The sequence below is a fragment of the Saccopteryx bilineata genome, chromosome 5 (assembly GCF_036850765.1).
Source record: "Saccopteryx bilineata isolate mSacBil1 chromosome 5, mSacBil1_pri_phased_curated, whole genome shotgun sequence".
NCBI lineage: Eukaryota > Metazoa > Chordata > Mammalia > Chiroptera > Emballonuridae > Saccopteryx > Saccopteryx bilineata.
Genome location: NC_089494.1, coordinates 264,402,952 through 264,418,108, shown reverse-complemented (window position 1 = coordinate 264,418,108; position 15,157 = coordinate 264,402,952). Strand labels below are relative to the sequence as shown.

At 46.6% G+C, this 15,157-nt stretch overlaps 1 protein-coding gene across 4 annotated transcripts in view; it reads left to right on the top strand.

The window, feature by feature from the left end:
• The window catches only part of HTT (huntingtin), a 128,859-nt gene that overhangs the window by 14,511 nt on the left and 99,191 nt on the right, over positions 1 to 15,157 (top strand). For all 4 annotated transcript variants that reach the window (XM_066280426.1, XM_066280424.1, XM_066280425.1 and 1 more), the window contains exons 3-6: positions 5,672 to 5,792; positions 9,820 to 9,879; positions 10,246 to 10,325; positions 11,988 to 12,126. In XM_066280426.1, the coding sequence (XP_066136523.1) occupies positions 5,672 to 5,792; positions 9,820 to 9,879; positions 10,246 to 10,325; positions 11,988 to 12,126 (400 nt within the window). The remainder of the gene's footprint in view (positions 1 to 5,671; positions 5,793 to 9,819; positions 9,880 to 10,245; positions 10,326 to 11,987; positions 12,127 to 15,157) is intronic.

Sequence of the window (15,157 nt, the reverse complement as noted above, 5' to 3'; positions counted from 1 at the left end):
CATCTTAAATCACAATAATAGCTGTTAATGGTTTTACATTAGGGTATCTGTTCTGTTTGTATGGAGTGATGCCATCAGTCATTATACTTCTTATTCTGTAGAGGAGCTTGTTAAAAGGATATTGGATGGGGTGTGGACCCAGAGAGGACACTTTGAATCTCATCAGAGCAATGAACAAGTCTATTTTAAGATATGCTCCATACTTTGCAAGAATTTGGGCATGTAGAGCCTGACCAGGTGGTGGCGCAGTGGATAGAGCATCGGACTGGGATGCAGAGGACCCAGGTTCGAGACCCCAAGGTCTCCAGCTTGAGCGCGGGCTCAACTGGTTTGAACAGAGTTCACCAGCTTGGACCCAAGGTCGCTGGCTTGAGCAAGGGGTTACTCAGTCTGCTGAAGGCCTACGGTCAAGGCACATATGAGAAAGCAATCAATGAACAACTAAGGTGCCACAACAAATAACTGATGATTGATGCTTCTTGTCTCTCTCCGTTCCTGTCTGTCTGTCCCTGTCTATCCCTCTCTCTCTCTGTTTCTGTAAAAAAAAAAAAAAAAAAAAAAAAGAATTTGGGCATGTAGAAGGGGATGTTTTGTGTATGTCTGAAACACATTTTATGAAATCTTGATGGCTGGTCTTTTCCTGTGCGCTCTCCTTGTGTGTCACTGAATTTTTACACAGCTCACAAAAAGTAGGGGATGCTTCAGAATGAATAGGAAGTAATGAAACATCCCCTAATATTTGTGAGCAGTATGGTGTGTTCTTGTAGCTTCTGTTCTGTGCTGACTTTCTCTCCTGGGTGGTAGTCCAGTGCTGGCTTCTGGACGTTTTAAGGTGGGGATTTAGCTAAAGCTCCATGGACAGTGTGACTGTGCAGCGACCTGAGCTCTCCATCTGCTGGTCTAACCTGCCGGTTCCTAAATATGGAAGAGCATCAATATCAACTGGAAAGTTGGTCAAAACTGCAGTAAGGGGGAAACCTCACTACTCTTCTTAGCACACCTGCACCCTCTGCTTGGGCGAAGTGTAGGCGTTTGTTTTTAAAACTATGTTCTTGGACATCCCTATGAACCCACATGTAAGCAAGTGCACCTTGCTAAGGTGGTTAAGTAGAAATAAATGCTCAGAAATACATAGATTTATCATATATCAATATGCATACATCAGCTAGAAAGTAGAATGGTTCAGATCCTATTCATAGTAGCTCTAACATATAAAATTTCAAGGAATTGACAACAAATATGCAGAAATTACACGAAGATTGCTATTAACTTTTTCATTTTTTTAAGTAGGAGGAGAGGAGATAGACCCCCCCCCCCCCCCCGTACCCTGCATATGCTTCAACTGGGATCCACCCTGAGACCCCTGTCTGGGGCTGATGCTTGAAGCAGCTGAGCCATCCTCAGCACCTGGGGCTGATGCTCAAACCAATTAAGCCACTGGCTATGAGAGGGGAAGAGAGAGAGAAGGGGGAGAGGGAGAGGAAGAGAAGCAGATGGTCACTTCTCCATATGCCCTGACTGGGGATTGAACCTGGGGCGTTCATATGCCAGGTCGATGCTCTACCACTAAGCCAACTAACTGTCCAGGGCCTGCTATTAACCTTTTTGAAAGGCGTAGATGACTACTTTACTTCCTAAGTGGGAAGATTTTTTAATTTAAAGTTGATTTTTTTCTAAATTAATCATTAAATTTAAAATTATTTGGATCAAAATTCTAATAGGGATATTTTGAATTTGTTTATCTATAAGAATAAATACATGAATGCTGCAAAGAATATCTGAACCCATCAGTAATATGGTAAGACCTGCACATGACAGTGAGATAGCCATTAGACATGAAAGAAGGTGTAGAGTAGAGAGTTAGGAAGGTGTCTGTGTGTATCTGTGTGTGTGAATTGACGATAAATATAGTATCATTGGAGGAATGATGGATTATTGAACCAGTTGACTGTTTAGGGCAGTGGTTCCCAACCTTTTTTGGGCCACGGACCTGTTTAATGTCAGAAAATATTTTCAGGGACGGGCCTTTAGGGTGGGACGGATAAATGTATCATGTAACCGAGACAAGTGTCAAGAGTGAGTCTTAGACGGATGTAACAGAGGGAATCTAGTCATTTTTTAAAAATGAAACATCATTCAGACTTAAATATAAATAAAACGGAAATAATGTAAGTTATTTATTCTTTCTCTGCGGACCGGTACCAAATGGCCCACGGACCGGTAGCGGTCTGTGGCCCGGGGGTTGGGGACCACTGATTTAGGGGACACTCACATCTCTGCCTCAAATTTCAAACAAAAATAAAAATGTCAGATTAATTTCCTAAATATAGAAAACCAACAAAATTACTACAACAAGAACCTGTATTGTTAGGCTGAGGAAGGCCAGCAAATAAAGGAAAAAATGGTTTTGACTGGAATATAGTTCAGTACTGTATGTCAGAATCCACCTTAAACTCAAAAGTAAGTTGAACTTGGAGAACGTACTGACAGCGTATATACAAGAGGGTTAATTCTTAGAACACATGGACATAAAATCTGGCCACCTCCATGTCCTGAGAGACATTTATAGACACTTCTTATAGAACCACAAAAGACACACCCTTTTCAAGTTCCCACAGGACATAGACTTCGTGCTGGGCCGACAGACAAGTCTGTCAATGTACAAGGACTCAAAGCATACGAAGTGGACTCTCTAAGTTGTAATATTATAGAAAGAAAGTCTGGAAAAGCCCCAAATAGAAATGGGTGGAAAATACATTTCCACGTGACCCATGGGTCAAAGAAGAAGCCAGAAAGGGAAATTGGAGAGGACAGGTATTTTGAATTGGTTGAAAATAAAAAACGGAGGATTTCGCAACCTGTGGTGTGCTGCTGTTTCATGTAATTGAGGGGGACTTGGCACTAAATCCATTTGGAAAAGAAGCTTCTACCTCAGGAAACTTGAAAAAGAAGAGCAGATGCAGCCCAAATGTAATAGAGAATGGAGAAAGGAATGAAAGTGAGTAAAGTGGAAAATGAAGTCATGTAGGAAATCAGTAAAATCCAAAGTGAGTTATTTGAAAACATCAGTCAAATTAGACTGAACAAAGTGAAGTCACGAATTACTGCTATCTGGAATGAGGGAGCTATCAGTATAGGTTGTACAGCTGTTAAAGGATTATAAAGGGGTATTTATTATTATTTTTGTGAGAGAGAGAGAGGAGACAGGCAGGGAGGGAGATGAGAAGCATCAGTTCTTTGTTGAGACACCTAAGTTGTTCATTGACTGCTTTCTCATATGTGCCTTGACCATTGGGCTACAGCAGAGTCAGTGACCCCTTCCTCAATCATTTGTCTATTGTATTATGAGTATCACAGTAGCCTTAGTAAACACCTTAATCAGGTCACATGATAATCATTTTCTTACTGTGCTGAGAACAGGTAAGATCTAGCTTCTGAGCAACTTCGAGGTGTATGATACTGTATTGGTGACTGTACTCACTGTGTTGTGCATTAAGGTCTCCAGGACTTTACTCATTTAGTAGGAATAAGTGAATCTACTTCACTTGTGAATTTTATGAGGTCAGAGGACAGAGAAAGTACTTCTGATGAAAATTTTGTGCCTCAATTGAGATATAAAAAAGATTGTGTTGTATCAATAAATTATCTCTATTAATTATTTGCTGCGGTAATATTTTTGATACATTGGGTTAAGTCAGTGGTTTGCAAACCATGGCTCACGAGCCACATGCTGCTCTTTGGCCCCTTGAGTGTGGATCTTCCACAAAATAACCTAATGATTAGCAAAGGCCAGCTTAGGAGTACCCTAATTAAGTTAGTAACAATGCACCTACTTATATAGTTAAGTTTAAAAAATTTGGCACTTAAAAGAAATTTTAATCGTTGTACTGTTTATATTTGGCTCTGTTGACCAATGAGTTTGCTAACCATTGGGTTAAGTGAAATGTATTAAAATAATTTTGCCTGTTTCTTTTGATTTCTGATACGTCTATTAGTATAAAGTCGCACATGTTGCTCATACGTTTTTTCTGTGGGTAGCACTGCTGGAGCAGCGTTTGAATGCTGCCCCCACATCTCAGGGCCCTTCCCTCCTCTGTCCTGTCTTCCCAGCTGTATTCTGTGTGGATGAGGTTGGGAATAGTGCTGAGTGGCATGCTTTGTTTCTTGATTGGATTTGTGGATCATTGCTAATGCAGTCCTTTGCTTTCTCCCGGGCTCTCTGACAGTTGGTAGGAATTATGACGTACAGAGTGGGGGGTGGCTCCGTTTCCGAGCACTCTAGACTGAGGTCAGGAAACAGCCATCTGATTTTGATATTGGAAAAACAGCAGCATTATTCGGGGGCTGTATTGTCAGCTTGCTACACTTCCCACTGGTGTGAGTGACATTGGTTCCATGACTATAGCTTATTAGTTGTCTCTGTGTTGGCTGTTTGCCTCCTGGATCAGGACAGCCTGAACAGGCTGTCAGTTAAACGTTTTAAAGTTGTTCACAAACTCTGCGTAGAGTCCAGTGTTTGTGAGGCTGTGGCAGAGCAAAGACCATAGTCTGACCATGGTCATGTTGAGTCTGCGGTGACTTGTGCTTATACTTTGGGACACTGGAAAGCAAGATTCAAAGGAAGTAAAAGAGTTATGCTGGTGTTCTGATTCAGATATCAAGAATGTTGCAAGTAAGAGTAACCTGTTGGCAAGGACCAGATGGCTGTCTGGGATTTAAGTATCTCAAGCCAGTGTGTGTTTGTTTGTTTTTTATTTATTCATTTTAGAGAGGAGAGGAGAGACAGAGAGAGAGAAAAGGGGGGAGGAGCTGGAAGCATCAACTCCCATATATTCCTTGTCTAGGCAAGCCCAGGGTTTCGAACTGGCGACCTCAGCATTTCCAGGTTGACGCTTTATCCACTGCGCCACTACAGGTCAGGCCGGGTGTTTGTTTTTAAGTAGTGTTTTTTGTTTTGAGTTAAAATATGCAAAAAGCATTGTCCTTTGAAGAATTTTGAATTTTTTTTTTCTTGTGGGAGAGACAGAGTCAGAGAGGGGGACAGATAGGGACAGACAGACAGGAAGGGAGAGAGATGAGAAACATCAATTCTTTGTTGCGGTTCCTTAGTTGTTCATTGATTGCTTTCTCATATGTGCCTTGACTGGGGGGCTACAGCAGACCGAGAACCCCTTGCTCAAGCCAGCGACCTTGGGCTCAAGCTGGTGAGCCTTGCTCAAACCAGATGAGCTCACACTCAAGCTGGCGTTCTCGGGGTCATGAACCTGGGTCCTCCACATCCCAGTTCAGCGCTCTATTCACTGCGCCACCGCCTGGTCAGGCTGAAGAGTTTTGAATTTAAAACTTAAATGATATTTGTTTTGCAAGTACAACTTCTTTTTCTAAGTAAACTTTAACGTTTTAGAGTAGTTTTAAAAGTTACAAAGATAGCACAGAGAGTGTCTGTGTACCCCACGAGTGGTGCCCCCTGTTCTTAGCCTCTTACGTTTCTGTGGTACGTGTTTCCTGGTTGACGAATGAATATGCGAGACCATTAACCTGAATTCTTATGTAATGTCCTCTTTCTGTTCCAGAATCCCACACAGGACACTGGACATCAGACGCCACATGACATTTTGTTGTCATGTCTTCGTAAGCTCTTGGTGACAGTCTCTCTTCTTTTCTCACTTAGAAATTCTCCCGAGTTTCAGAAACTCCTGGGCATCGCTATGGAGCTCTTTCTGCTGTGCAGTGACGACGTGGAGTCGGATGTCAGGATGGTGGCTGACGAATGCCTCAACAAAGTCATAAAAGTGAGACTTGGCGGCCGGTGTGGTCTGAGCTGTGATCCTGGGCCACGGCTGCTCGTTTTGAGGGACCCAGTCCCTTAGGGCCCTGCACCTGGTGCGTTTCTGCCATGTGGTTGGAGGCGGCTGTGTCTGCCGGCCTGCTTGCTGCACCTGAGGGACTGTCTGCCCTTCCCCTGTGCAGGGCGTGGGCCGCGCTGGCTGCTGATGCTGGCCCCTGGCTGCTCTGGGGGAGATGTCAGTCCGAGCACCACCTTCACTCTGGACATTGCCCAGAGAAACTGTAGGCCCCTGGAGTCCGTGTTTGGTGTCTCTAGCTTCCTTCCTTTGTCTCCTTTCTCTGCCCTCCTAAGACCTGGGCGTGGCAGTCCTGTTTGCAGGTAAAGATGTCTCTCTGCAGTAGGTTAGCTGGAATTGGTGTGACCTGACTGGGCAGCACGCGGTTGCCAGGAAAGGATGGTAGCCAGAAAGCTGAAGCCCAAGCAGGGCACACCTGACTTCTGTTACTGCTTCCTGATGTACCCAAGATCGCGTGGCTCTACATCTACTGTCCCCTTTTCTGTTTCCTGCCGTCCAGGTAATAGAGTCCTTCTTCTGTGGTTCCTGATGTGTCGGGAAACTGGCCTCGTGTTTCTCATTCTGCCCTGCTCCTGGTTTGTGTCCCCACCCATCCTGATCACCATCCTTGAGGGCACCTTTGAGTTTGTGAATGGGCTTTTTGAATTGTGTGTATAAATTTAGACATTGTTCCCACTGTAGGCTTACCAGCACAAGGCATGTTCACTGACATAGTTCCTGACACTTTCTCTAAAAACTGTTTCTTCATATTGGTTAAGGAGCAGAATGTCCCTGCTCCCTTCTCTGCAGGGATCCTTGTTTAATGGACCTTGCCAGTTTTTCTTCTTCCCCCTGCTGCCTTGAGTTCACTCTTGGGATTTAGATAGGTTTTGAGAAGAGGCTGCGTGTCTTGTTTTCCTGGAAGACACCCTTCCTAGTGATGTGTACTTGGCCAGACGAACACAGGTTAGTTAACTATTTCCCTTCTCGTTAGGGTCTTAAAAACAAAACTGTTCTTTGGAGGCTTCCCCAGGGCTTTCCCACGTTTTACATTGGCCAAGAAGTCATTCTTCCTTTTTCCTTCACGGGTCCGGTCTTCCTTGGGAAGATGGTCACCCTGTGACTCCTGGGTTTCAGGAGATGAGGCGTGGTTACCAGGCAGACAGAGGGCATGTGGGTTTGGGAGTGAAGGCAGCGTGCATTTGAATCCTGCCTCTGCTCCCTCCTAGCTGAATAGTCTCGGGAAATGTATTTATTCCGTGAGGCTCGGTGTCCTTAACCATAAAGGGAATTGGACAGGTTTTTGTTCTGTGTGTGTGTGCATGAGTGTGAGTGTGAGAGGCAGTCATGTGCCTGACGTGCTGGGCAGCATTGTCCTGGACTCTTCCCGGTCCTCAGAGTGGTGAGAGGTGTTCACAGTAATACCGAGGCTTTTCCGTAGGGACCAGCTGCTCTCCGTCTTCTGTCCTGTGGATTTTGCGGTTCCCTGTTGCCCAGGGAGCCCTCCCACCTGGCAGCACAGTTTCCCGCTGTGCCCAGGACACTGGCTTCTCTGTCGCCATCAGGTTTTAGCTACCTGTGTCAGGAGCAGCCCAGGGAGGTCCCACTTCCCCTCCGGGTTGTTGCTTGGCCTCCTTCCACTTGCTTTGGCTTGCATCCTGCCTCCCGCAGTGATGTCCCGGCCAGTGGCCATTTAACTGTGCCCAGTGGTCTGTTGGTGACACCGCGTGTACCTGGGGACCCACAGCATATTTGCGGATGGCTTTTTCAGTTGCACCGTCTTCCTCCCAGACCTAACTATCCTTGTTGCTTTTATTATTCCCACTCCGGACCATGCTGGGCTGATAGGTCAGTCCGTGAACATGGAGCCTTAGGGTCAGAAAACCTAAAGAGGGCACCACAGGTTGCCTTGGTTCGTGGCAAGAGGGCAGGGAGAACAGTATGACCCCCAGAGCTCTGATGTGCTCGTTCTACACGTCAGCATCATTCTGTTTGAAGTGTGTCTTCAGAGACCTGCTTCCAAGAGCTGCTGGGCAGACCGGGGTGGTGTATGTTTGGACTTGTGGACCTGACCCGAGCTCGTAGCTTTTGGTCCTGGGTTCTCTTTCTGGCCCTTGCTCTACTTCTTTCCCATTTCCCCCTTTTTTTTTGTTTCTGGCTTCCCAGTACAGAGATTCCAGTGCCTCATGTTGTGACCTGAACATAAGACGAGGCCCATCTCTTTCCACCGCTCCTTTCTGCTCCAGGTTGGACATAGTGGGATTGGACTGTGCTCAGGTTTCTGCCTCCCAAGTGCTCTAGTTTCCAGGCTTGGCCGGCTGGGCGTGGGTCAGGGTCTGGCTGGATCTGCTCTCACTGTAGCAGAGGATAGGCTGGCTTGGGAACATGGATGGCCCCAGGCACCGTGTCAGGGACAGACAGGAACATAGGAACGGACATGTGAGAGTCAGGCCCTGGACTTGTCTTCTAATGAGCACTGTTACATGCTTAGGATGAGGTCCAGACTTTGCATGACCAGGAAAGGGGCATATTTTGCTCTTCGTTTATGTAGGAAAGTGCCCTGATAATCCGATGCAGCCTGATAGGGCTCTGCCTTCAGTTCAGGCCCAGTCTTGTTGGACAGAAGTCACGGCATGCACTGTAAACCCTGAGTTCTGGGGGAGGTTGGCAGCTCGCTGTGGCTGCGCATCCGGAGGCTGTGGTGGTTTCTGTGGGGGGACATGGAGAAGGCTTGCTGGAGGGGGTGGCTGATGGGCTAGCCGGGAGACTTAGGGCCTGCTGAGCACTGCGGCGTGCAGCCTCTCAGGCTGCCGGGAAGCCCCTGCCGCTTGCAGAGGAGGGTGGGAGGCACTGAGGGTCAGTTCAGGGGCTCTGTGCTTTTATCTGGTGGAGAAGGAGGAGCTCTTGAGGATCGCTGAGGAGTGCTTATTTAGGACGAGCAACGTGGTGACGATGGAAGCCTGCTGTGGGTGGGGAAAGCCCTGTGTGGAGAATCCACAGAGGCGGTGGTCCAGGGAAGAGCCCGTGGGCCCTGGGAGTGTGAGCAGGAGACGGGCTGAGAGGGGCCTGAGGCTCTCAGCTGGTTTCGGGCTCCGAGGGTCACTGGAGCTGTGGGGCTGGGAGTGCCCAGGTATCCGCAGAGGACCGCACCTTCAGAAAGGACACGGGGTCTGTGTCAGCAGTGTTTGCGCGGCCGAGCGAGCGACTCTGATCTTAAGAGGCGCTCTGCTGTCTACTGGCGCCCAGATGTCAGGGCAAGGGTCCCCAAACTGCGGCCACGTGCGGCCCCCTGAGTCCATGTATCCAGCCCATGCCACACTTCCGGAAAGGGCACCTCTTTCATTGGTGGTCAGTGAGAGGACCATAGTTCCCATTGAAATACTGGTCAGTTTGTTGATTTAAATTTACTTGTTCTTTATTTTAAATATTGTATTTGTTCCCGTTTTGTTTTTTTTACTTTAAAATAAGATATGTGCAGTGTGCATAGGGATTTGTTCATAGTTTTTTTATAGTCCAGCCCTCCAACGGTCTGAGGGACAGTGAACTGGCCCCCTATGTAAAAAGTTTGGGGACCCCTGCCTCAAGGCCTTGCTGGTGTGTGATTCACCCAATAGAAATGGACTTTAACAAAGAGGGAAACCTTCCAGGGTATTCTTCACTTGTTGCTATTATGGGTCTCAGATAAGAGCTTTAGAGTGAATTAACCACCTGCCATTTAATTTTGATATTATGTAGTTTTTGACTGTAATAAAAGTTAAATTCTTCCTCTTTCATTTATATTCAAGTGAGTCACCTATACCTAGCTTATCCGATAACTTCCTGCACATATGTGCTTTTTTATTAATGAATAGGTTCTTAGTTTAGGTTTCTATTCTACTTTGTCCCAAGATTGAAATTTAAGTTGCCTTTTACCTTTCTTCAGAGCTGCTAATGGACTGTGTCTTCCCTGAACAGACCTTTTGTCTTTTCGTTGTAGGCTTTGATGGACTCTAATCTCCCAAGGCTACAGTTAGAACTCTATAAGGAAATTAAAAAGGTACACCTGTATTTTCTGTTATTGAAAAAATGGTTTCACTGTATTGAGCAGTTTATGTAGAATTTTATCTTCTTAATAAGTAAAAATGTTAGAAGGGAAAGTGGTTTGGTAAAGTAGACTTTATTGTTTTACTTTTCTTTAAAAGGTACTCTTCATTATTTATTAGATGCGGTGGGAATTTAAAGTCGTAACTTTTTGTAATGCTACTAGACCTTAAAATTTCTAAAGTGGTTAAATGTTTAAATGGCCTTTTCTCTAAACATAGAAGTTAACGATGAAAAAAATACTTGTGTTTATATGAAGTCCTCTTGGTGACTAGTGTCCATGACTTTTAAATATAACACGCTGCTCGTTAACTCCGCTCAGAACGGTGCTTCTCGGAGCCTGCGCGCTGCCCTGTGGAGGTTTGCCGAGCTGGCCCACCTGGTCCGGCCTCAGAAATGCAGGTAGGTGGTATGCTCTGGATCGTTGTTACTATATTATTGTTATTATTTCGGTGGGGCCAGCTCCTGCGGGTTCTTTACATCTCAGCGTGAATGTCGCTGCTTCAGAGGTCTGCCCTGCGCACTGAGATGCCCATCTCCGCCCTCCAAGCTGTGCCGTCCAGTTTGTTTTTCCTTCATTGCACTGTGCTCTCAGGAACATTTCCCCTGGCCCCCCTCATCTGTGTGCTTGTTTGTTTTCTGGCCCACCCTCCCCCAGGACACGTGGGAGGGGCACACCTTGGGCCAGCGGGGGTCTTCCTTGTCCACCCTCTGCAGCCCAGCACTGGTAACAGCATCTGCATGTGGTCGCTGCTGAAAAGATGCTTGTCCAGTGGTTGGAGGTTGAGTCCCCACCTCGTTTTGCTTACCGTGGGAATTAAGGAGAGACCTTTGTCTGTGACAGAGGTAAAAAATGTGGATATAAACTGTGAGTCAAGTTTTAATGAACTAAAACAGTTCTATTTTAATGGGTTGGGAAAAACAAAAGAAAGACCACATTTTCCAACTCCATCCTCGTCTCCTTAACTGGCAGAACAGCCATAGACCCTTGGCTGTGCCCGAGGAATGGGTGGGGTGGTCCAGACCCTTACTATGAATATGAAACAATTACTTATTCCAGTGTGTTTGAGTTTCATAAGAATCTTATATGGCTGTAGTAGAGGTACAGTCACTAAGGAAATTACTCTTTATATAACCTTTTGCTTTTGCTATTCTTATTTTAAGAAGATTTGTTATATTTCTAAAACAACACATCACCATTTCTCCACATGGCACCCAACCAAAGTGACCTTAAAAAGATGTGATTGGGTTAAATTTAAATTATTCCCTGGCTCGAACTCTTGGCTCCTGTCCCGGAGCTGTTAGATAAAATCCAGACTCTTTCACCAAGGCCTAGGGAGACCTTGTCCCCCAGGGCCCCGTCATCTCAGACACTCTCTGTTGACTCATTGGCCTGAGTTTACTTCTTCAAAACGTCAGGTTTCTCTTCTTGTTGGCTGTTTTTTTCCCCCCTTGGGTCCCCACAAAATTGTCATCCTAGAAAGGTGGGCCTGGGCTCCCTGATGCAGTCCTGGGTGTAGACCTGCTTATTCCCGCCTCTGCACTAGAGGGCGCTGCCTTGTTTTACAGGTGCTGGTCCTCACCTGGCCTGGGGCCCGTCTGACCTGCGCAGTCCGCTTTCTCTCTCTCGAGGGCCAGCTCTCAGCTCCAAGGCATCTTTAGCTTGAATACTAAAAAAAGTTTTGTAATGCTTCTTTTCCAAGAAAGCTTTATTCTCATTTCTTAACTTTTATTTCTAAAGTGGTGCTTTCTTATCATGTCTATTATTTTCTAATTTAAAATATGAGTATTTTAATAACTATTATAATTTATTATAAAAAGTTTTTAAACTGAGCTTTGAAGAGTTCTCTGTGGTTATAGGAGAAACGAAGGCTGATCGTCTCCCGACATTCGACTTCGTTTGCAGTTCGTCCTCCTGTTCTTTTAGCTGTGTGTCCCCTTCCCACTGAGGACTGTTTTTCTGTAAAGGCTGGCCTTTCTCCAGCTGGCACTAAACGATATCATTACTTACATCTCATTAAAGTAGACCTGGTAGAATCACCCATGTTCCTCTCGCATATGCAGGCCTTACTTGGTAAACCTTCTGCCATGCCTAACTCGAACAAGCAAGAGACCCGAGGAGTCCGTTCAGGAGACCCTGGCTGCAGCTATACCCAAAATTATGGCTTCGTTTGGCAATTTTGCAAATGACAATGAAATTAAGGTATGATTGTTACCCCACGTCACAAACCTGTGAATGAGTCGGGTGGGCAGTTAGGGCTTTGGACAGGCAGTCATCTGAGAGTGCTTCCTTTTTTTTTTTTTTCTTTTTTCTTTTTTCTGAAGCTGGAAACAGGGAGAGACAGTCAGACAGACTCCTGCATGCGCCCGACCGGGATCCACCCGGCACGCCCACCAGGGGCGACACTCTGCCCACCAGGGGGTGATGCTCTGCCCATCCTGGGCGTCGCCATGTTGCGACCAGAGCCACTCTAGCGCCTGAGGCAGAGGCCACAGAGCCATCCCCAGCGCCCGGGCCATCTTTGCTCCAATGGAGCCTTGGCTGCGGGAGGGGAAGAGAGAGACAGAGAGGAAAGCGCGGCGGAGGGGTGGAGAAGCAAATGGGCGCTTCTCCTGTGTGCCCTGGCCAGGAATCGAACCCGGGTCCTCCGCACGCTAGGCCGACGCTCTACCGCTGAGCCAACCGGCCAGGGCTTGAGAGTGCTTCTTGAGTTCTGTCGTGCTTCTAATTTAGATTAGAATCTTTTGAGGTTCCCTAAGAGAGCTTCTTTCCACTCTGCTCTTATTGTGGTGAAGACTTGGCCAGGGGCTGGTAGATCTGTGTAAATTCAGAAGGCATTGTTCCTGAGCGGGTTGGTTTTTGGGGTACTGTGTTGGCTTCCTACCCAGGCGGGGAGGAAGTGACTGTCCTGGGACTGCAGGAAGGAGACAGTGCACTGAGTTCTTTGTGGGTCCTCGTGCCCTCAGGGACTGTCAGGAGCCACTTGACTTCCTGTCTGTTCTGTGCCCAGCAAGCTACTTTCAACCTGCTTTGCTGTTTTGTTTATAATGCCCAGAAATTGTGACCCTGCCACATGATCTGAGGATTACAGATTCTCCCTCTTTTTTAAAAGATTTTTTTAATTGATTTTTAAGAGTAGATAAAAGGCGGGTAGGATGTTGGGGGAGGAGCAGGAAGCATCAACTCGTCGTAGTTGCTTCTTGTATGTGCCCTGACTGGGCAAGTCCAGGGTTTCAAACCGGCAACCTCAGCGTTCCAGGTCTACGCTCTGTCCTCTGCGCCACCACGGGTCAGGCTTGAGGATTTCAGGTTCTTGACCTCCTGCTTTTGTGAATCAGTCCTGTGTTAGTATTTCCCTCCATATTTCTAAATAACATGCTTTTAGAAATTTTTACTATGAAAGAGATGAATTTAGCTCCAGCCCTCTCCCATCTTTTTATTATAGCTATATTAATGTCACAGCTAGTTACATTCTATGCTATGACATTTCTTTGTACTTCTTATTTTTTTCTGGAGTTAATAATTGCCTCTTTGGCCATTTGTGTGTTCTTGCACCTTCCAGCAACTTTGTAAAATGTATTTCCATGGTTTCCACAAGACAGATACTTTATTGGATCATTTCCCCAACTAGAGTCATATCTAGAACTCTCCAGTGACATTCCCCATCTCCAGGCGGGTTGAGGTGGCCTTTTGGTCTGTTGCACAGTCAACCCCCAGGGCCTTTCCTCACTGTCACCTGAGAGTTCCTTTTGCGGCTCTCCTGTTGGATGCCTGGTGCCTGGATGCCCACTGTTAGTCTTCTGGGGGTGCTTCCTTGTTTGTCGGCACCTCCTGCTGCTGCCTCTGCGAGGCGTTCTTGGCATTGGGGGATTTGGACGTGAGAGGGCCCCTACAAGCTCTCAGATTCAGTTTGGTTTTTTTATTTACAGAGACAGAGAGTCAGAGAGAGGGATAGACAGGGACAGACAGGAACAGAGAGAGATGAGAAGCATTAATCGTCAGTTTTTTGTTGTGACACCTTAGTTGTTCATTGATTGCTTTCTCATATGTGCCTTGACCGTGGGGCTACAGCAGACCAAGTAACCCCATGCTCAAGCCAGCGACCCTGGGTCCAAGCTGGTGAGCTTTGCTCAAACCAGATGAGCCCACGCTAAAGCTGGTCACCTCGGGGTCTCGAACCTGAGTCCTCCACATCCGAGTCCAACACTCTATCCACTGCGCCACTGCCTGGTCAGGCTCTCAGATTCAGTTTTATAACTTATTGTTCTAAACTGTTTAGGGTCACTGTGGGCTGATGCTTCATAATAGTGCTTAACTTTCCTCATGTTTACATTCTAATTTACTGTTTCAGTGAGGTATTTGTGTATGTTTTCTCTCAAAGGAGTTTTTTAAAATGCCAGTATCATTTTGGAGTTAAATTCTGTGTGTGTATGTGTGTGTGTGTGTGTGTGTGAGAGAGAGAGAGAGAGAGAGAGGGAGAGAGAGAGAGTTAGAGAGAAGGACAGATGGGAACAGACAGGAAGGGAGAGAGATGAGAAGCATCAATTCTTCGTTGTGGCACCTTAGTTGTTCGTTTATTGTTTTCTCATATGTGCGTTGACCTGGGGGCTACAGCAGACCAAGTAACCCCTTGCTCAAGCCGGCGACCTTGGGCTTCAAGTTAGCGACCTTTGGGCTCAAGCCAGCGACCATGAGGTCATGTCTATGATCCTGCGCTCAATTCAGATAAGCCTGTGCTTAAGTTGGCAACCTCGGGGTTTCGAACCTGGGTCCTCTGTGTCCCAGTCTGATGCTCTATCCACTGCACCACCGCCTGGTCAGATTGGAGCTAAATTCTTTGTCAGAGATAAGTTGACTGGATGCCACAAACTACTGGGGTCGGGGTGTGGTCCTTTACTCTCTGGTTCCAGAGACCTGGCCCGTAAATTCACCAAGGGCTGAGACACCTCTGAGACCAGGGGATGCCTACTCTGCTGTTTAGGAAAGACCTGTTTATAGATCAGACACCAGGCTGTTCATTTGCTGCTCGTTTGCCAAGGGTCACATCTCCAGTGGAGGGCCCTGGTGGTGTCCCTGACCTGGTCAGCAGTGGTCAGCATGCACCCGCCAGGGGCTGGGACAGTTTGCTGTTCAGAGCATAGTGTAGAAGCATGGGAAAAGGGTGTTCCTAGGTCACATAGTCACCACATGCATGCAACAAGATGGTCACCTCTTTTGTTCTCTGGCCATTTGT